This window comes from Gavialis gangeticus, unplaced genomic scaffold, assembly GCF_001723915.1.
Source record: "Gavialis gangeticus isolate Ggan-Ray unplaced genomic scaffold, GavGan_comp1, whole genome shotgun sequence".
NCBI classification, from domain to species: Eukaryota; Metazoa; Chordata; order Crocodylia; family Gavialidae; genus Gavialis; species Gavialis gangeticus.
In genome coordinates this window covers 101,677,057-101,698,994 of record NW_017729024.1, presented here as the reverse complement: position 1 = coordinate 101,698,994, position 21,938 = coordinate 101,677,057, and the positions used below count along the sequence as shown (strand labels likewise).

Here is a 21,938-nt window from a genome sequence, read left to right as displayed (position 1 = left end):
CACCTGCCCCATGGCTAGCACCCCACACTGCAGGTGCTCGCAGCCCACATGGGACTATCCAGAGCCGGAGCCGGAGCCGGAGCAGGTACAGACAGGTCGTGAGTGGCTGCAGCAGACAGCAGGGAGGGGCTGGTCCCCTCTCCCCCCCTGCTCAGTACCAGCTTGTAACCTGGCCCCACTGCCAGGCTGCCAGTGGGGCAGGTTGCAAGCTCGTTCTGAGCGTGGGGAAAAGTGGCCCCTCACCCGCCCCATGGCCACTTCCCCACACTGCAGCCCGCAAGAGGCTGCCTGTGCCTACTCCAGCTAGCCCCACCTGGGCTGCAAGCACCTGCAGCACAGGGCACCAGCCGTGAGGTGGGTGAGGGGCCATTTTTCACCACACAGCACCAGCTTCTTCCCTGCCCGTGAGCAGGGGATCAGGACCGTGCACTGCCCCTTACCTTTACTGCAGGGCTGGGGGGCACTGCATATGAGCGGGCAGGGAGCCAGCGGGACATAAGGCTGCCACCAGTGTCCAGGGAGGGCAGTGCCGGTGGGGCCCAGAGCAGGGGGGCAGGACCACAGGGTTCCTATGGAGCTGGGCCAGCTCCCCCCCCCACCTGTCCCTGCTGGTGCAGCCCAGCCCAGCTTCACAGACACCTGCTGGCCTTGCCCCACCCTGGGCCCTAGTGCTGGCCCTGGGACATTGAACCCAAGATGGTGACTGGGGCAGGGCACCTGTCAAGGGGCAGGGCTACCCATGTGACCCTTGACAGCCTGCCAAAACTGGGTAAGCGGCCCTCCACCCAAAATAATTGCCCGCCCCTATCCTAGGGCTTCAACATAAATCTAAACTAGACTTAACCACTTTCAGTCCTGTTTGTACAGTAGGATGCTAAGGTACTTCTCTTACGTTGGCTGTGCTGTCGGTGCCACAGCAGTTGGCTCTGATATTAAAGCTATGACCAACCCAAATGACTGCAGTAGCAAGGATGTTGTTACTTCTTATTTCATTTTTTTCATGGTGCTTTCATTTCTGCTTTCCTATTGCTCTGAAATGGTGTAGCATTCATTCAAGTTGCTGAAGATTGTTGTTTTCATTTGTTGAGGGCACTAGTCTCCTTTATTAGTTCAAATGGCATGCATGGGTTGTTAGAACAGATGTGGTTTCAACCATAACTCTTGGGTGTGGTAAGAGAACAAATCTGGAGTTTCAGAAGTAGAAATTCAGACCTGTACAAAGGGCAAACTGAGGGAAGTTTCACCCTTCATTCCTTAATACGAGAGCTGAAGGCAATACAGGAAACAAGTTTTCTGCCAACGAAGAATGCTAAAAAAAAAAAATGAAAAATAAAAAAAAAAGAGTGACCTAGTGAGCATGCACATAAGCCATGAAAGATGGCTGGTTAAGTACAATTTTTGCATCAGAAGGGTTGTGAGCATTCTGCCATACAGACATTGCTGCCGCTGCAGACTTTGCCCCAGGCCCCAAGCTTCCTTGCCCCAGTACTGGAGAGAGAGGTAGTTAGTTGTGCTAGCTTGAAGTCAGAGAAGGAAGGGCAGGGTGGCACCTTATAAACTAACTGGTTCAAATAGGCATACATTTTTTTAGGCAAGTGTCTGACAAAGTAGGCTAGTGCCTATGAAAGCTTGCATCTTTCTGAACAAATTAGTTTCTAAAAGTACTACCATGCTATGCCTTCTGCTAGAAGTCACAGAAATTACTTTGAAATATTTAGTTGGCTATAGAAAGACAGATCACATTTCAGACAAAGTAATTTTTTTTCTGCTGCTTTGTCAGCTCTGAGATACAAACAGTGTCTTATTCATTCAAGCTTATGTAAACACTTGCTCCTCAAACAGTTAATTGCATCTGTACAACACAAAACAATGACCCACTGTAAATTTCACTAAAATACTGCCCAGGTTTAAGCGCAGAACCTCAACTACAATGCACAGCAGACTGTATTCTTTTCTGCCAACTGTAATATTTAGTATCAGAATACCAGTACTGAGCCATTGCTTATTTTTGAGAAGCACAAATTTTAATTCATTCAGTTAACATTTTTTCAAATGAAAATTCAGGTAACAAAATAAAGATCAGAATAAAACGGAAGATAATAAACCATATGAAAGTAGCACATTCTGACTAGTACTGTCACGTCAGATGTGTCAACTGAGTGCAACATACTATGGGTTAAGATTTTATGCTATGCCTCAAATACATACTGTAACATTAACGGTTCAAGGAGAAGTGAGGCTATGTGGTTTTAAGCTATTTTTGACCCCTGCCAATTCTGAGTTGGAGTGATCACCTCCCCCAAAATAAGACAGTTCTCCCAGTGCTTTCCAAGTTTAAGCAAACTGGTCACAAACTACTTAAGCACAGAAGCTGTAACCAGAATCTTAGCACATCTGATACCGAGTCTGTAAAAAAAAGCTTCTCAGTACCTGCAAAATTCTGTTCAAGTAGATCCAATAATTTTATACCCCCTCCCTCACTCCTCCCTGTCCAAGGATCAAGGTAAGGAGTCTTATCTTAAATCAAAGCATAATCCTCCTCCCCAACCCCACACAGTGCAAAGCAGCAAATAATAAAAAGTTCAAATTGTAAACAGGCTATGGTGTTCTTAAAATAGAACACAATATTTCATGAACTGTATGCAAGATTGTACACATCATGGATGTAGTAGCTGAAGCAGAGATTTGAAGTTAAAAAAATACAGTTAACACCTAATTTACTATATTGCTCCAATCATTAATCTACCTCATAATTTCAAGGTTCCATTTTAGGAAAACCAGCTCTTCCTCTCCCATCCTCCCAAGAACATAAATTCACAGCCACTGGTAAAGCCTGTAGGATTTTGTAGGCAATAGCAATTCAAGAAAACTAAAATAATCAAAGGAAACTCCCAAGAGGTTGATTGCACTAGACACTTAAAAATTACTTGGTATTATTTTGCTTACACAAAAAACATATGCAAGTACAAAAGGTCAAAGTCATGGATGGTCCTTGACCCTATTAAAGGTTGACTCTGTGTGCACGCGCGTGTGTGCGCGCGCGTGTAAGTCAAGCATAATCTTTGGGGGGAAAAAGAGGGGAGGGGGGGTTGGAGGAAGAGAGTAGATTCATTGAAAGAATGCCACACTTCGAAAGAAAAAAAAAAACCAAATAAAAAAACCTGAGATGACTATTGAACAAAGCAGGAGGGCAATAATATGGTTTGCATATTCAATGGTACACACAAAAGTTCTCATAGCTAAGGTTCAATTATGGGTTAAAAATTTAGCTCAATAAAACAAAGTTTGTAATATAAACAGGGACTAAATAATCTGCACATGGATAGCTGCAAAAGCAACAGGAAGAAATTCTGGTAAACTTGGGGAAAAAATCTGTACAGTAGAAACAAAACAAAAGCCTGGTAGCATGCAATGCCCCAACCACAGGGAATTACTATTCAACAAAAAGGCTGAAACTAGTACAGTAAGTGGCCAGATGCCACTTAATGCTTTTGAGAAAGAAATAAGGAACAGCAAATGTGTGGAATATTGTTTACTGTTAATTAACACATCCGAACCAAAGCCTTCACACAATACTTGGTAGTACATTTAATTATACAATAGTGTCAGACAAATCACAAAAACAAGCAGAACAATTAAACTACAATAAGGCCTTAAAATTAGAAGCACAGTGTGTATTGTTGGATATTACTTTGTTTACAAATTAGGCTACATATAATTTTAAGTTTGTTTTTAAACTTTCATAGTTTATTCAAGCAAAACTCATTTAAGGGAAAGGCAACTTACAAAATTTATTTTACTATGAGTTAATAGAAAAATGTCAACATTCTTTTTTCCTCCCCCACTGTTCAGGAACAGATTAGTAAAACTTGCATATAGTGAATCAAAATGTTGGTTGTACACTTGAACGCATAAAAGTAAACCTGAACAGATAACTGCAAGCATATTGTTCAAAGTTAGATACATTTTCAGGGTTTCTTCTACCCAAATACTCCATCTCTACATGATCAATTTAAAACTATGTTGTCCACAACATTTCTCTAAGCTCTAAGTATCTTAGTAATTTCAAGAAACCAGTACTCAGTGGCCTCAATAGCAAGCATGTGAATGAGATTTTGTTTTGATCAATGGTGTTTTGTGACTTTGTTTTACAGAATAGCTAGAATAGCTGAGGAATAGATGAGTGGGGAAAAGCTGAACCTTCCAGGTTTAAAAAAAAAAAAAAAGAAGACGACAATGTTAAAGCACAAAGACATGAAAAAAAATAAATGCACTGACAACAAAACCAAACGAGCCATTTTGACCTGTTCCCTGTATAACAGGGCCTGGGGTCAATTCCAGTGACTGTCTATTTTCATTTTATATACACTAGTATTTGCTCAAATGTCATGGCTATTTGCATTTTTACAGGACAGCTGTTTAGAAGTTTGATTTAATTTACACCTGTGCAACAGAGTAAGTCACAGTACATCTTGAGATGTTTAAAAATATTTATAAATTTGCTTCTGATATGCTAAAGCATTTGGCAACACTTTTACAGCATCTGATTTTATATAATTAAAATTTCATACAGTACTCTTCCTTGTGATTTTTTTGTACACCTAAAAAGAAACCTCACACAAAGTATATGAAATACACAAGCTTGACTGCATGATCAGGCATTCCAGTTTATAATACTGGTATTAAAACCTTCATTTGTTATGTTAACAAATCATTACCTGTACATTTAATGAAGGCAACTCCCATGATTTGAAAACACAACCTTCAGGTTTCATGTTATGTAATTATCAAAGTGTGCAGTTCTGCAGTGAAATGACAAAGCATGTAAATTTACAGAGTAATTTACAAATTGACCAGTTCTTGTGATACAAACTGTTTTAATCGTTCAAGGTATTGTCCATAAAGCTCCACATCATTGTGACCTGCTCCTTCTACCCACAGTGGTTCTACAGGTCTCTGGCAACGCTCAAATAATGCTAGGCCATGTGAAAAGTCAATTACTTCATCTTCAGTCCCATGGATTATTAACACAGGGGATGTTATTTTAGATATTTTGTCAATGCTGTAAGAAAGATTCAATATATATGAACAGAGAAGTCAATTTTACATAGATAAACATTTCTGAGACAAGCAAACTGATTTTCATGATTAATTCATGTAAGTTTTACCCTTCTAGATTTAAAAACAAAAATACTGAACTTACTGGAGTTCTAGATTTATAAACACCATGATAATTATTCTGGTACATGAAAAGAACATAAGCCATTTCTGAATGTTTCACCTTTTCAAATGAAATATTTTCATCTCAGAATCAGTCACAGCTCTGATGAAAAAATTTACACTGCAGAGTTTTCTCTTGACGGAAACAGTATTGTCAAGTCTTCAGTCAGCTCTGAAATACTAAAATCTAAAAGTTTTAGGGTATTTATACACATGCTCCGAGTGGGAGCACTTTAAAATTAGAGTGGTTCTGAGAACTGCTTTAAAATAACCACGTGGAGTATCCAGTGTATCAGGGTCCCCAGGCCTAAAAATGGTGGTGGGGGACCTTTATCTAAAGCTTGAATAAGCTTTAGATTAAAGCACCCCCACCACCATTTTTAAGCCCGAGGACCCTGACAGAAGAGATGCTGCAGGCTGGTGGAATACAGTAATTACCATGCTCCAGCAGACTCGATTAATCGAGTCTGCTTTGGTGCGCTATTACAGCACACTGGAGCAGCCTCGCTGCATGTATGCCAGTAGCGAAGCACCCTTAGAATTCATCTAAAAATTTAAAATTTAATCTAAATTTTTTCCTAGTGTTAAATTCCTTTGAAGTTAAATAGTAAAATGCAAGCAATTTATTTTTCTAAACAACTAATAAAGTTTGGAATATCCAAATAAGCCTCCAGGTAGTACCAAGTCTATTAAATTACAAAATGAGTTGTCATCAACTGTTTTCTTAGTCCTGGCTAGTTGGAGTAATATGCTCAAAAAGATTTGTAGCCATCATGCCCAAATCAAACCTGAAACACCGACAAGGACCATCTGTGAATTTTTTGTTGTTAAATTTTGGAAAACCTTCAGTATTTTATTCAAAATGTCTACACTCACCGTATCTGGATTCATTTTTTGTAAATGGAGCACGTTAGATTTTTTACATTACCTTACAAGATATTTGCAAAGAATTACTAGACTTTCTTCCTCATTTTGTACATGTTGAAGAATAATAATAAACTTACTTTGGGAATGCATCAAAGCAGTACGTCTTCTTAGTATCAGGAAAGGCTACTCGCATTCCTGACATCAAAGGAGAATGAAGAATTACAGCAGCACTTTCATATCGAGCAGCAAGATCCACAGATGGGACTGTTCCTATACTTTGGCCATATATAATCACATTTTCAGGGCGAATTCCATATCTGCAAAAAGTTAAAAAAATGGAGTACACTAAAATGAAATGAATAAATACTTAAGTAATTTAAGTGGATGAAAAAGGAGTCACCAAATAGGTAGAAAAAGAGACTGGGCAATATTACCAAGTACAGATTAAAGAGGAAGATACTGAATTAGAAGCATTAAAGCACAATTTATTAATTTTTTCATTTGGCAAACATTTTTGCTTTACCTTTGCCAAGATAGAGTAAAAACTGATTGTTAGTTTTGTCAAACTGTTCATAGTTGTCAGACAGCATTGCAATTGACCTAATTCTTGCAATTTCTTCAATTACTTGGGGAAAGCCCTGAGCAACAGCAGACACAGACTCTACAGCAATTTACTGGGAACAAGGATTTAAAAACAGCATGTAGCAGCCAGAAAATTGAGTGAATTTCACTCATGTCAATTGCTAGGAGGCTTTGAAATGAATGAAAGAGGGAAGAACTTCTACTTTCCAGCAGTTAAGTGAAGCTGAGAAATGCCCATTTGCTACATTTTTAGAGCAGTATTGTCTGCATTAGAAAAATAAAAAAATGAGAGCTCATCTGTGATGCATGAAACCATTCCCATTTGGAGCCTTGCACTGACATCTAACAGTAGTGAAAGAAAAGGTTTTGAATAGGTATCGTGAAACATTATTATACCAATTCAACACTTCTAAAACACCACATGTGAAAGTTAAGAGACCTACCCTAAATATTTTTGCTAATGTATGCATTAGCCAGAGGTGTTGAGAGCTCAGCTACTGACTATGTTAAGTGCAAAAGCTCCTAGTATAGATATGCTTATGTCAATAAAACTGTATCAGCACTAATAGTATTTTGCTGGGAATTCTGCATGAGCAAGCCAATTCTATTATGGACCTGGCCTTAGAATACGGTAACTTACTGAAATACAGCTATTCTTCAAATGCAAGTTAGAGATACATCAAAAGATTCCCTGTTGCATCCAAGACCAACTTAGTACAGCAAACGGAACCCTGAAGGGATTTGTTAGTTGCCAATCCTGCCTAGACTGGCCTCAACTCTAATTCTGAACAGCACAGGAAAAAAAGTCTAACTTATGCCAGATAGCAACATTGCCAAAAGGCTTTCAGAAACATCGCTAATAATGGCTACGGGAAAAAAAAGCTTTGTGTTCCTCTTAAGTTAAGAAGGCTCCCTCCTTCCCCTATACTGGATTTTTCCATCAACTCCAAACACTCATAGCAGAAAAACTGTATTTGGCCAGACATAACTAGGATTCATCTTTGAATTACTAAAGCAATCTAGAGGGATCAGAAATGAAGGAAAAGATGTGGCTTGTACTTTAAAAAGATGTCTGATATCTTCTTTATGCTAACTAGAAAATTCATTAAAATAAATAAATAAATAAAAAGACTAAATGACGTGCCTAAACACTTGCTCTAAATCAGTAGTTTCCAAACGCTGACAGATTGTGCACCACCGATTTAAAATGATATAACCTTAAGTACCACCAGTAAATTTTTCAGTTTTAACAAAGTATCACCAGCAAGTTTGTCATATAAAAGTAATTATAATAAATCTGTTAATGTGTACAGGTTGTCTGCATACCACTCGTGGTATGTATACCACATATTGGGAACTGCTGCCCTAGAAGTTCATCAGGTAGCTAAAGCAGGCTAGTTTCTGTAGCCAACGATGCATAAGGGAATGACAGGACAAGTATCGTTTCTGGCTGCCTTTTATCCCCTAGCTCAGGGGTGGGCAAAACATGGCCCACAGGCTGGATCTGGTCCGTTAAGGGAGTCTATCTGGCCCACCATGGGTCCCTTGGCCCTGCCCAGCCCAGGAGCAGTGGGTAGCCATTCCCACCACCCTGGCCACACAGCAGGGCAGAGGCAGCATGGTAGCTGGACTCTGCTTCCTGGCAGCCCCCGTGGCAGTGGCTTGCACTGCCTAGCTGCCACTGCCAGTCCACCGTACACCCATCGCCAGGGACACCAGAAGGAATGGGCAAGGCCTCCATAGATACTGGCCCAGGACCTGCACAGGCAGGATGTGCTTGGGTCAGGCAGCTGAAAAGCAGCATCCAGAAGCAGGACAGGTAGCTAGGATCACAGGGTGGTGACAGTGCAGGGCCAGGGTCAAGAGCAGAGCTGCAATCCTCCCCCTGCACATACCTGCCCACAGAACCAGTTCTGCAGGTAGGGATGAGGGGAGCAGACAGTGGCTCTGCATTGGGTCCCAGCTATACTTACCACCCTGCAATTCTGGCCCCAGCCTCCATTGCTTGTCCCATTCCTGGACACCATTTCGTGCCCACTTGGAGCCCTGTCCCAACTGCTGAGCTGAACATGCCCTGCCTGCACGGGTCCAGGGCTGGTCTCCATGGAAACCCTGTCCACATGCTCTGTCCCGTGCTCCCAGTGGTGAATGTGGGTTGAATGGACCTGGGGCTGGATAGGATCAATTGCCACCCCCCACCAGGCCAGCACCCCATCCCCTTGGTCCACAACAGCTCACTGAAACTTCTCAAGTAGCCTTCCAACCCATGTAACTGCCCACCCCTGCCATAGCTGAAGAACCAGGTATTCATTTACAGCTGGGTCAACAAGTATGGAACAAGGTTCAAACTCATGCCTTAAGAGCCATAGCAAAATGTCTTCCCTCTTCTGCCACTATCCCACTCCTTGGCTGATGTATATAACCATGGGGTTCTTAGTGAACTCTGGTTTCTAGAAAACCACCCCTCCACAAAAGCCACGGTACTATCTTCCAAATAAACAATTTTCTGCACTGCAATGAAGTGCCTCAACTTCGGAATAGCATAAGCCAGAAAACACTGCATTTCCATACAGGGCGAGATAACACCTCACACTTGCACCAAGTTAAAAACACTTAAAAACTTGAATGATCATACATTAAGGCTCATTAACAAGTACCAAGTGCCCTCGAGAAGTCTTAAAGTGATGTCACCTTGGGCAAGGACCATCTCTGAGCTTTACTACCTAGCTCAGGTTATTATATTAGCTTCTAGGTGTTCACCTCAAATATAACCACCAATCTGCCACCCTCCACTATCCTAGGAGTGCTGGCAAGGCACGCAGCAGGGTGGGGAGCTGCTCGGTAGCAGAGACTGGGACCTTGCAGTGGTGACAGCAGTCAGGATTGTGGCTCTGCCCTGGCTCTGGACCATGATGGCACTGCCACAAGATGGCAGCCCTGGACAAGTTCCTTGCCCTGCCAGCACTGCTGGGGCCAGTCTCCATGTCCTCAGTCTCCCTGACCCCTCGCTGTCACAGCGCTGCCGCTGCTGGGGTCTCCATTGAAACTGCCTGCAGAGATGTGGGCAGGGGCTGCTGGGAAATGGAGTCTGCCGTGGGCCAAATCTAGCCCACGGGGCAGGCTTTGCTTGCTGCTGGATTAGATACTGCCTTCCATAAATTTGTCTAGTCTCTTTTTAAATTTTAGTATACTATTGTTGCCACAACATCCTGTGGCAATTAGTCCCACATGTCCCAGACAAACTTTTGTTTTCAATTGGCTGGCTGATTAAATGAAATCAGGTGCCCTCCAATATATGTATTGAGGCAGAGTAAAATAGCAGGTCCCTCTTCACTTTCTTCACACCATTCATAGATTCAGGAATCTCTAATAAACTCCTTCAATCATCTTTTTTCAAGCTAAAGCTTTTTTAGTTTCTTACAGAAGCTGTTCCATACCCTGAGTTATCTTTTTTATTCTTCTCTCTACCTTTTCTAGTTTTAGATAATCTTTGAAATGTAGAACAAGAGCTGCATGCAGCACTCAAGATGCAAGCACATCTCAGATCAGTTCTTAGATTTCACTCATTTCCTCACTAGAGAAAACAGCAGGGCAGTTCTTCCATTGCAAAGAGTCAGTATATTTTGACACCTCAGATGCCTATTTGAAATACATGGCTTTAACCTTGTGATTTGTGTACACCCAACAGCAATAATAGTGTGCAACACCCTTAAAATAATTGTGCCACACCTCAGCTGAGTTTTAGATTGCCTTATGTTTATATAAATCAGCATTCTACTTTATTTAATTTCTAATACTGTTTTTTTTAGTGATTCCTTAATGTTATTTTTCCTTTTTGATTGCTGTCACACTAAGCTGATGTTTAACTCCACCAAATGAGCCAAGATCTAAGTAGTAAAAGCCAACTAAGAATCCATCACTCAGTTAATACATTTAGGGTTATTTACCCTCTGTTGCCCATCCTCAGTTTTGAGACATCTTCATAATCAGCTCTGGGTTTGACTAGCCAAACAAATAAAATAGCAAAGTTGTTAAATTAATTCTTTTTCCAGATCACTCATGAATATGTTGACTGCCACAGAGTCCAGAACAGATGACATCCTCAAAGGGCTGCAGCAGACTGGCAACACATGACTTCCCTTTATAAAAACTATGCTGACTCTTTCCCAGCATATCATTTATCCATACTACTGCTAACTCCATTTTTTTTTTTTTTTCTCCTTACAGATCCTAGCTATGTCATGGACAGAAGACAGACTACTAGTCCAGTCTGTAAATTCCCTAGATCACCTCTGGAACTCTTATTAAAGATGAGCTTTTTACAGCATTTTAAGTCTCTCCTCACTGCTGTACTGACTGCCACTGTATGACTTCATAAACCAAGAGAATAGCAGCTAGACCAAGCCCCAAACTATGGATATTAAGAATGATTCCAAAATAGTTGCAACTGAGGGGGGGGGGGGGGGGGCGGGGAGGAAGGAGAATACTGCTACTCATTTGATAGGGTCGTATGCTTGAAAATGCCGACATCATGCATCTTTCCCACCCATAGAGCAATAAAGGTCTACAGAGGGCCCTTTATGATCTTCCAGTAATTACATGACCATGCAAAGAGTACTCTAAGGCTAGACTGGAAGGGGTGGGGAGGTGGGGGGGGAACCACCAAACCCCCCCCCCCCAAAAAAAAACCAAATCGTTCCATTCATTATCTTTCCTCTCCCCACACAGCGAGCTTAAGAAGCCCATCACCTCAAACCTTTGCCATTATCCAAAGTCACTATCCTTCACAAGAGAGAATACCACAAGAAGTTCTGTAAAGTCCTCAGAAACCCCCAACTGCATAATGATTTCCCACAGAGTAACAGGTAATGCTGAAGTGATGATGTAGCCTTGATGGTCCAGGAATTATGTAAGAGAAGGATTTTTGTGAACAGTATTTTTTATTGGACCAACTGCATGGTTAGAAGAGACTTGGACAGGCTTTCAAATGTGAAGCATTATTCAGCAGATCTGAGGAAATAAGCAGGCAATATACAATGGGGAGATCTGTGCAACTGAAGAAGAGAAAGACATCCAGAAGTAGCAGACAGATAATTAACAGAAGAAAAGATAGCTCTATTAGTGGAACATAAAGACCTTTCAAAAGAGAAGGTTATTAACAGCTGTAGTGTGATGAAAGATTTAAGGATTGGGTAGATTAATGTGCCATGAAGTTAAATCAGTGTTCAGTCCTTGGTTCTTAGTGTCCAGCCAACTTACACATTTTTGTTTCCAGGGTTGCATTTGAAGTCTTTCTGCAAATTTCCCTTGAGCACAAGGATAATGAGGTCAAAAAAGGACTGGTTATTTTGTGAAACATGTGCTCCTACTGCCATTTCACTATGCCTCTGAACTTTCACAGAAAAATATGAATGACAATCTGGTGCATAGTTTCTGTCTAGATTCACCCACATAGTCCCTATGAGGGTACTTAACTGTGCTGGATCAAATACATCACATGGGGGGGGTGTTATTGACTGTTGTAGCAGTGCAGCTGTGTTGACTGGTTTTGCAGCTATTAAGGCAAGGCTGCATCTCATTTGATTTCTTAAGTACTGAGGAGTTTGCTTCTGCTGATGAGTTGAGCAAGGTTAGGTGGTTGCTTGAAAGCCAGGAGCAAAGGGCTAGGAATATTTCCCTCAAGGTCTGATCTTTATTGAGCATAGGTTGTAACTGTTTGATGATTTTTCTAAATCAGCTCAAGTGTGGGATGTTACGTGATCACTAGGGGCATGTAGTTGCAGGGGATTTCTTATATACTCTAAACAGGCTACTGTGAGGTACTGGGGTGGCTCTTTCCAGTACAAAAATAGTCTGCATCTTTGAGTGCCCTTGGTATATAAAGGCAGATTTCAAAGGCTAGCAAGGTGGGTACCATGAGTATTCTCAGAGCAGATGAGGTGGTATCTGAGCACCTGACTGTAGATTACAGCTTTTTTGGTGCATTCGTGATGACTGCTGGTTTTTGGATGCAAGTATTGTGGTCTGAGGGTTTGTCTATATTGGTTTGTAGGATGTCATCCCAGATGTGGATTGTAGTATCATCTAGAAAGCTGATGTTAGTGTAGGAATACTGTAGAAAGTCTGGCAGAAGGGTGATAGCTGTTAAATCTGTGGTAGAAGTCAATAAGCGAGTCCAAGTGTTCCATCCAGATGATGAAAGTATCTTTTTACAATGTAGAAGGAATGCAGATTTCATGTGTTGTTTTCTAAAAATTCCTCTTCCAAGTGGCTCATGAAGAGGATGGCATGTTGAAGGGCTATCTCTGTGCCTATAGGGATGGGAGTTTCATGCTTTTATCTTCCACGGTGTGACAAACACCTCTTTCAACTGATATGTTCTATCCAGCTCCAGAAGTACTACTTTCTGCATTGAAGTGTTTCATTTGTTTTTGTTTACAACCACCACTAGTCATCCTAGACCTGTATCATAACAAATCTCACTACTCCATACATGGAAGTACTACTCATTTTCATTTTTCTCCAGTAACCCAACTCTAACCATTTTTTCTTGCTCTTGAAGCTGCTCTATTATCTGCCAAGGCAACAGATCAGAGAAGTAACTAGTCATTAGTCATTAATGACTAGAAGTAACTAGTCATTAAAGTTCAGCTTTCTAGGACAGAGGTACTCAACCCACAGCCTGCAGAATGGATCCAGCCCACAGCAAGCACTGTGTCATCTGGCCCGCAGGGAGCCCTAAACTGGACATACAGGGCAGTGTGGGGCCCAATCCTGGCACACACAGACTGGTCCCGCACCACTCAGCCTTTTGGCTCCACAGGCCAGATGAGTGTCACTGTTCTAGGGAAGCTTTATTAGGTACTATCTATGTGTATATTAGGATAGTTTAAACTCCTATACTGCTGGTCGGAAGGCAAGAAATGGAATAAAGTATCTTCCTTGCCTTGCAGAACTAGCTTGGTAGTTGCTTAACAAGTGATAGAAGGGAAAGAACAGCATCAGCTCTGCATTCACTCACTCTGCTAAACTTGCTCCAAATATGAATACATTTGTTTTTTAAATAAACAAGTATGGGAGGTTAAGAGTGCTTTTGATCAGAAAAGAGAGGTAATATTTAGTCACTGTTCCAAACAAAATCTGACTATATGCCAAAAAAGAAATGCCTTAATTAGTTACTGGCAAATATAGAAGTTTGAAAGAAAAACAAAACAGTATATTAATATTTTTCCTTTTTCTCATATGACGGGAAAAATGAGAAGCCAAGTAAAATGTAAATTACTATAATCAAAACCTACTTCAAGAGTCTGTAAATTCCTTTAATTTTCTAATCAAAATAAGAACAGGTTTCTCTTCAGTTTTGCTGTGACATGAACCATAAAAGTGTGTTTTTATATGAATTTAGTGATATTCTGTGCTTGGTTTAAACAACACTTACTGAGAACAGATCTACATTTGCTTTTACATACTAAATTAGTAAAACAATAGTTAAGTCCTATACTGAAAAAAAATAAATTTTAAAAGTTGTCATTTGAACACCAGGTATGTTGCTCATTAAAAGAATTTAGGGACTTAAGCAAAAGTGTCAGTTGTACACTGCAGCCTGTAAGAAAAGCTCCTACTTTAAGGGCAAACGTAATTACTACTTAGAGACACATTTACACCTTAATTACATCCATTTTCATTTGGTTAAAAGATTTGGAAAGAAAAAGTGGCATAGTAAGTTATAAACAAAACACACAAAACAAGGGAATCCAGCATATAGGTGACGTCAAATTTATATTTCTGAAAGATTTGGTAGCTACCAATGTACTCCCAGTTTCACCATTTTTGACATCCTGGATACCAAAAGTACTTGAACTGAAGGGAAAGCAGAGTGCTTTTAAGACCGCAGAGCACTGCGTGGGTCATTGCAAATAAAGCACCATCTGATCCATGGAAGTCATTTTTCACTCCAGGAAGTATATAATATAAACATTTGTATTATGGTACTGCCACAAACAATTCATAGCAACCTTTAGTATAGCTGAAAAAAAGCTAAACTTGATTTCAAGATAAATTCTCCTAGAAAAAAACCTAACAGGTAAAGCAGGGGTGGGCAAAAACCATGGCCTGCAGGTCGGATTTGGCCTGCAAGGCTATTCTATCTAGCCCGAAAGGCCCCTAAAAAAAATTTAGACAATTACTATTTATCTTCCCTTGGTTCCCAACACAAATGATAGGAACCAAGGGCAGTAGGACCCAGGGAAAGCCTGGCAGGCTCCCACAACAGCAGGGCCTGCCCAGCCCCGCCTCCAGCCAGGGGCCCCAGCAGGGGCTTCTGGCCCAGGACCACATGGCTGCCCTATGCTGGAACCTCAGGTAAGGGGGAAGGGCAGGGGAAGAGCCCAGGGACAAGTGGCCCAAGAAAAAGCTGAGTGTGGGGGTGGGAAAAAAGCAGCCCCTCACTCGCCCCGTAGCTGGCACCCCGCACTGCAGCCACTTGTAGCTCGCTCGGGGTTGCCTGTGCCTGCTCAGGACAGCCCCACGGGCTGAGAGTGGCTGCAGCAGGAAGCACTGGCCATGGGGTGGGCGAGGGGCCGCTTTTCCCTGGGCTCCTTCCCCGCGCAGAGGAAAGTGGCTTCTCCCCCACCCTGTGGCTGGTGCTCCCTGCTGCAGCTGCTTGCAGCCCACATGGGGCTGTCCAGAACAGGCACAGGCAGCCCCAGACGGGCTGTGAGCAGCTGCAGCATGGGGTGCTGGCCATGGGGTGGCCAAGGGGCCACTTTCCCCACCCCTGCACTCAGCACCACCTTGTAACCCGGCCCTGTGGTCAGCCTTGGCCCTGCACTGGCTCTGGGCTCGCCCGTCAGCGCTGCGCGTGTTAAGAGTAGCTGTGCCCCCCCTGCTTGTCGTGCCAGGCAGCGTTTGCCACCACCACCTGTGGGCTGTCCAGCGTGTGAGCACCGGGCAGCCAGCAGGAACCAACACTGCCAGGCACAGCAAGGGGGGGGGGGGGGGAAACACCACAGCTGCTGCCACCGTGTGCAGCCCTGAGCCGGTGCGGAGCCCAGGCTAGCAGCGGAGCTGGGTTACAAGTTGGTGAGTGTGGGGAAAAAAAAAAAAAGTGGCCCCTTGCTCACTCCATAGCCAGCGCCCTGCGCTATAGCTGCTTGCAGCCCACAGGGGGCTGCCTGCGACTGCTCCCGCGTGGGCTGCGAGCACCTGCAAGAGGGAGTGCCAGCCATGGGGCGGGCGAGGAGCCACTTTTCTCCGCACTCAGCACCACTTTCTTCCCTGCCAGCTAGCAGGGCGTTGGGGCCGTGCACTGCCCCCCCACCCCTGTACCACGGGGCACTGGTTGTGAGTGGGCGCGGGAACCAGCAGGAGCACCTCTCCCTGCTGGTGCAGCCCAGCCCAGCTCCACAGACCCCTGCCAGCCTGTGCCCTACTTTGGGCCCCACCAGTGCTGGCCCTGGTCACCAAATTGGTGACCGGGGGCAGGGCACCTATCAAGAGGCAGGGCTAGCCATGTGGCCCTCAGCAGCCTGCCAAAACTGGGTAAGCGGCCCTTTGCCCAAAATAATTGCCTGCCCCTCAGGTAAAGTCAAGGTGGTAAATATTCACTTAACATTAGGTTTTCTATAAAGCCAACATTTAGGTGACTGAAAGCCATGGATAAACATAACATTTGAAGCATTCTGAACCACCTTTGAAACAATTAAAGGTGAACAGATAGACACAGCCATCTTAAGAAGCACTCAACTCCTTGTATGCCTCTCTGCTTCTGAAACCAGGAAACTGAAGGACTATACAGAAGAGCACACTGGGGGAGGGGAAAAAGGAGAGCAGAGTTGCAGAGTAGAGCAAACCATCACATCCCACGACTAGACAGCGTGCCAGAGAAGTCCTTCTGAAGCACTCCAACAGGGGATAGGAAAAAAAAAAACCACACATGGCTGCCCATGGACTGAAGTACACCAAATCTGGAGCACTTCAAACGTGAAATCAGCCAAAGCCTAATTTGAATCTCAACCTCTATTTTCCCAGACAAAAATAAAGCCTATTTACACACAGTTTCCAATATAGAGTACTAACTTTCAAAATCCCAAGGTATTCCTTGGTATATAGGTAATAAATAAATGGATAGCCAAGTGACCAACTTCCAGTACCACATCTTATTATTACAAACCATACCACTGTCATACCTTGCTTAGCCTTGAATTTAGAGCAGATACCCAGAAGCATTCCAAAATTTCAACACAGTGAAAAGACAATACACGAAATTGTCATGTACATTTCACAAAACACTATTTTATCTATAGCTTGTAGCTATAGCAGTGAGGTTACACTCAACCTATTCCTTCCAAATTCAACTTTCAGGTATAATTTAAACTAAACAGTAACCTCAAATCAACTGTTCACATAGTAAATGGCTTGTGCACAGCAACAGAAAAGGACATTCATATTCTAGAGAAGCAGCAGTATTAAAATATGCCAATGAATCTTCAGTTTTAGTCACTGCTTTTGAATCAGTCCAAAACAGACACTTAGATGAGTTATGAGCCAAGAAAAGGAAGAATAAAGCTTGCTACTGTATTTCCTGGTGTATAAGTCAAGGTTTAAAGGGAAATTTTTAACTCTTAAAATTTAGCCTTGACTTATACACTGTCCCCTGCAAGTGGCAATGCCTTTATCTCCCTGGGAGCTCAGGTAGCACGTGGCTTGCTGGCAGCCTGTGTGGCACCACTGTGACAGAGGGAAGAACCAGTGCTCCTGCAGCTCAGGGGCTGCTCAGCCTGTTGGCAGCTCACCCTCTCAGCCACAGAACAGGTGGGGAAGCTGCGCAAAAGGACAAAATAGGCCCCCTCACCACTTCTGCCTTTAGCAGGCTCCTGTGGCTGGTAAGATGTCTGGTGACACCCAGGAAGGGACTGGCTTGCCCCATGGGCAGCAGTGGCGGTGTTCTCCAGGGCTGGCTGGGTGGGCTGCCAGCAGGCCATGTGCTGCCCAAGCTCCCAGGAGCCCACCAGCATGCAAAATCTCTCCCATGAGCCTGCCTGGGTTTCCAGTCCCTTGCAAAGCAAAGACAACTTCTACAACGGATCTACAGAAATCCTAACTCTTATGCAGACATATGGGGCCAACTTATACACTGTGTTGAGCTATACGCCATAAAATATAGTACCAACACCCACATTTTAAGTTTGAGACATTAGAACTGCCTAATAATTATTTATTTGCAAACTTAATTTTATAGTAGACTGAGGTGTTGACCTTCTGACCTCTAGCATCTTCAAAGAGTGTGTCAAAGAACTTTAAAGCCTAAGGAAGTAAGTTTGCTTGTCAAAGCTGTGGGAGGGGGGAAAAAAAACCAACCAACCAACCAAACAAACAAAAAAAAAACTTCCCCAGAAGAACATGCTAACCACTCTTTCAAAATGGTCACGCTCAATTTATGAGAAAAAAATCGAAGTGAAGAGAGCTTCTCAGAAAGTTCAAGGGAGGAAGTCAAACTTATACTACAGACACTGCTTCTTTTGCTCATTCCTCATTTTTATAGTTTCTTCTGGCCCTCTTAAAAATATTAATTTAGATATTTATGCAGCTTCTAGGGCCTAAAATCCTATATACTAAATACAACTTCCCATCCAAATTTTAGATATATTCCTATGTAATTTCCATTAATAAGTACCGTATAAAATAACTTGATATGGGACAACTTGAGATTGAATATGCTTTGTAAATATTTCAGTTACACAATAAAATTGGGGGGGGGAGGGGGGAGGGAAGAGGAAGTAATCTGTTAAAAATACTTAAGACCAGAACAAGTTTCCTCAGGCCTCACCTAGAAGCCATTATGAAGACACCTGAATAAGGTATTTTTAAGAATTTGGCAAGGTGTGAAAAAACACTCAAAAGGAAGCATCTCTCCCTGAAGTCCTCATTAATTTGTATTACACCAAAAATATATGGACATTAACAGCACAGAATTAAGCACTCAGAAAGGGATGATGTAAGCAAGTATAATTAACTCTCTACCACTCTTCAACATGTTAGGAAATCCCAGATTATTCAAAGCTCACAGAAAACCTAGATGTGCCTTCTACACCAGCTCGAGGTAGTCCAGAAGCTGATACAATTGTCTGCACCATCAAATAATCCCCCACAGGCTAATGATCTTTGTATGGTAATCTATACTGGCTTTGGGACTGTTTTGCAGTGCTTTTCTACCACAAAATACAGAATCCAGTGAAAAAAAAAAATCTGTCTTGAAACTGCAAGTACTGGCCCATTGCAGAATATTTTAACCAATACACTTGAAGTAATTTAAAATACTATGGTACTTTATGCTTATAAACTGTCCCCATGATTTAAGTTTAAAAAACCCCACCCAAATAATATAATCTTTCCAGAAACTGTGTAGAACAGGGGTAAGCAGAATGTGGCCTGGCAGGCCATTCTATCCAGCCCGTGGGGCTCCTAAAAAAAAAAAAAAAGCTAGAAAATGAATATTTATCTGCCCCTGGCTGCCTGTCATGCAGCCCTCAATGGCTTGCCAAAACTCAGTAAGCAGTCCTCCGTCTGAAATAATTGCCCACCCCGGTGTAGAACATTAAGTTGTAGCATAGCTTGTTCTACACACTATAGATTTAGTGGCAGAACAGAAGTATAGAATCAAAGTGGGAGAAGACTCAGTTTCTGGTTATAAACACACATTAGCCACTTAAAGCAGCCAGCTGGCTTTCACAGATCAAGTCCCCCATCACTCTAAAAGGCCATAGGCCTGGTAGACATTTGCTTATCAGCAGCTTTTAAAACATGCACCAGATTTTGCTTGTGCTATCACTTCCTGATAGGGAGCTGGACTGCAGCTGGAAGGGCAGGGTGGGAGGAAAGAAAAGACAGAAGAGGCAGAGGCATGGGCAAGTCCCTTCACTGATGCCAGCTACTTGTATTAAACTAGAGCCACAAAGTTCTCATGAAGTGACTTAAAGCTGAAACGCCCTGATTTTGCATACAGCAGTTTTTTCTTCTTTTTTTAAGATACAAAGACACCATAGGAACACAGAACTGAAAGGGGCCTCTAGCCTTTTGTTCTCATTTTTCCTATTGGAAAGCTGTTCTAGAACCATATTCCTGTGAGAGTGGGAAACTTTTCAATTTCCAGCCTACATTTATTAAAGATTTGTTTAAACACCATCTTATACCAGTGCTGTCAGTCAGTTTAAAACATCTCTCTTCCCTACCTTCTTACTCCCACCAGGGATAAACCCTGGTGTTTCTTCTGCCAACATGCTAATGGAAGGACAAAAATCAGCTATCCTCTGAAACTTCATTTTTCTATGGTAAAAAAAAAGTCAGGCTCTCTCTATAATTCCCCTGACCATTTATCAGCTCCTCTTTCACCTATTCTGGTTTAAGTTCATTTTGCTCAAACACAGCAAACCACTTAGTGCACAATGTAGAAAATGAGGTCTCACTAGCATCTTCTGTCGTTGCAGTGATACTTAAATTTTCCATTGGAAACCGCCGAATTTGTAAGCTTTGGGTTAGTTTTTCTACTCCTCTGCTGTTTCTAATTCAAGTAACCAGATTATATCAAAAATTCTTACTTGAAGAGGTGATTTTGCATTTTCTACTATTAAAAAATGAAACCCTGTTTTATTATTCCAGTCCTTCTTACAAGGATATCCAGATCCTCCTCTGTATTAAGATCTTCCAACTACTAACAATGTCTTCTATAATGCAACTCAATCCTCAAATCCAGTTTGAATCTATTCAATCCTAACACAAGATTTTAGGATAGATATTGCACTCCAGTTTCATAAGTTGAGCAAAAAACGGAACACACTGGAACAGTAAGTTTGCAGTTAACTCCTTACCTTGTTCGAAGAGCCACCCAAGCTGCATCAATGTCAGCATACAAGTTCTTCTCCGTTGGTTTCCCAGAACTTGCACCGTATCCAGAATAATCATATGAGAATATGTTGCAGTTAATCCGAGAACCCAGTCCTATGTAAAAACTGCTCATCTGACCTAGGTCAACAGCATTTCCATGTGAAAAGAGCAAAGTGTACTTGGCGTTAGGTGAGCAACGCACAAACATACAGGCAATCCTGTTACCTTTGCTTGTTCTAGTCATGAAGCACTCAATGGCATCTTTTTCTCTAGAGGAATATTGCCAGTCTGCTCGCTCAGAAAGATGTAGAGTCCAACGACTACCACTTTCATCACACATCAGTGTGTAAGTAGGGTCTGGAGGTAAAAATGCCAGTTTGGAAGCAATTTTCCCAGGGCATGGTGGACAACAGAACAGGCAACACAGTTCACTAAATGAAAGATTATTCATCTTCTATTCTGAAATAAGAAAAACAAACAAACACATGTATTATAACTGGAAATGCAATTCCATACTAGAATAAATATGGAATAAAATTAACATGGTACAGTACTATAACTGCAAAAGGATCAAACAACTGGAAGATGGTGCTTCATAAACTTTTTCAGTTCAATTATTCAGGCAACAGTTTGGATTGGAAAGTGTTATCAGTAGAAACCTACAGAATTCAAGATTTCATGATTTTCACAGAAACTGACATTCCAGATAGGCCCTTTGAAAAAGTGGGGAAAAAAAACAACAAAATCACAGAGCAGGGGGGCAAAAACCAAAATAAGAGCTGCAAGCAAAGAAAAGAACAGGAAGCCTTTGGGTCTTGAACTACAGGGGGAGACAGAGGCAGGGAGAAAGAGTTCATAGACTCAGGAAGGGAAGCAGTGGGGAGGAGGCAGCCATGCCCCACTGCCTCCAGCCTATTCCCTATCATTTTGCATAACCCCGCCTCCAATCCCAGCCTTCCACTTCTTTCCCTGACTCTCATTCTGTCATTTGCATAACCCCACCCCCATTTGGGACTCAATCTGCCTCCCTCCTTCCTCATTCCATTATTTGCATAACCCCAACCTATGTAGAGAAAGCCCCACCCCCTCCTTGTCCATCCATCCCCCCCAACCTGCCTTGTGCTCAGAACTGCAGGGCTTTTCTCTGCTTGCTGATGAGTTTACTTATTTTAATTTTTTTTTCAGTGAGATGTTTGGGGATGTCCTGAAACCACGGTTTAATTACCCTAAGGCCAGGGAAGCCATTAATCCACATAATGCATGGATTCATGCCTTCCTTGGGCTTAATCAGGGTAATTAAGCAGCAGTTTCAGGACATGTGGCAATCTGTGGGGAGGGGTGGGATTTCCAGGGCCCCCTGGCACATCAGAGTCATGTGGGGGGGGGGG

At 42.5% G+C, this 21,938-nt stretch overlaps 1 protein-coding gene across 1 annotated transcript; it reads right to left on the bottom strand.

Annotated features, from left to right (window-relative positions):
• Nucleotides 1–3,517: 3,517 nt before the first annotated feature.
• Nucleotides 3,518–21,008, bottom strand: ABHD17B (abhydrolase domain containing 17B). The gene is made up of 3 exons (XM_019517465.1): nucleotides 20,535–21,008; nucleotides 6,225–6,404; nucleotides 3,518–5,062 (listed from the first exon to the last, which is right to left on the bottom strand). The coding sequence occupies exons 1-3, from the start codon at nucleotides 20,999–21,001 to the stop codon at nucleotides 4,843–4,845; spliced, it is 867 nt and encodes a 288-aa protein (XP_019373010.1). The 5' UTR covers nucleotides 21,002–21,008; the 3' UTR covers nucleotides 3,518–4,842.
• Between the last annotated feature and the right edge of the window lie 930 nt (nucleotides 21,009–21,938).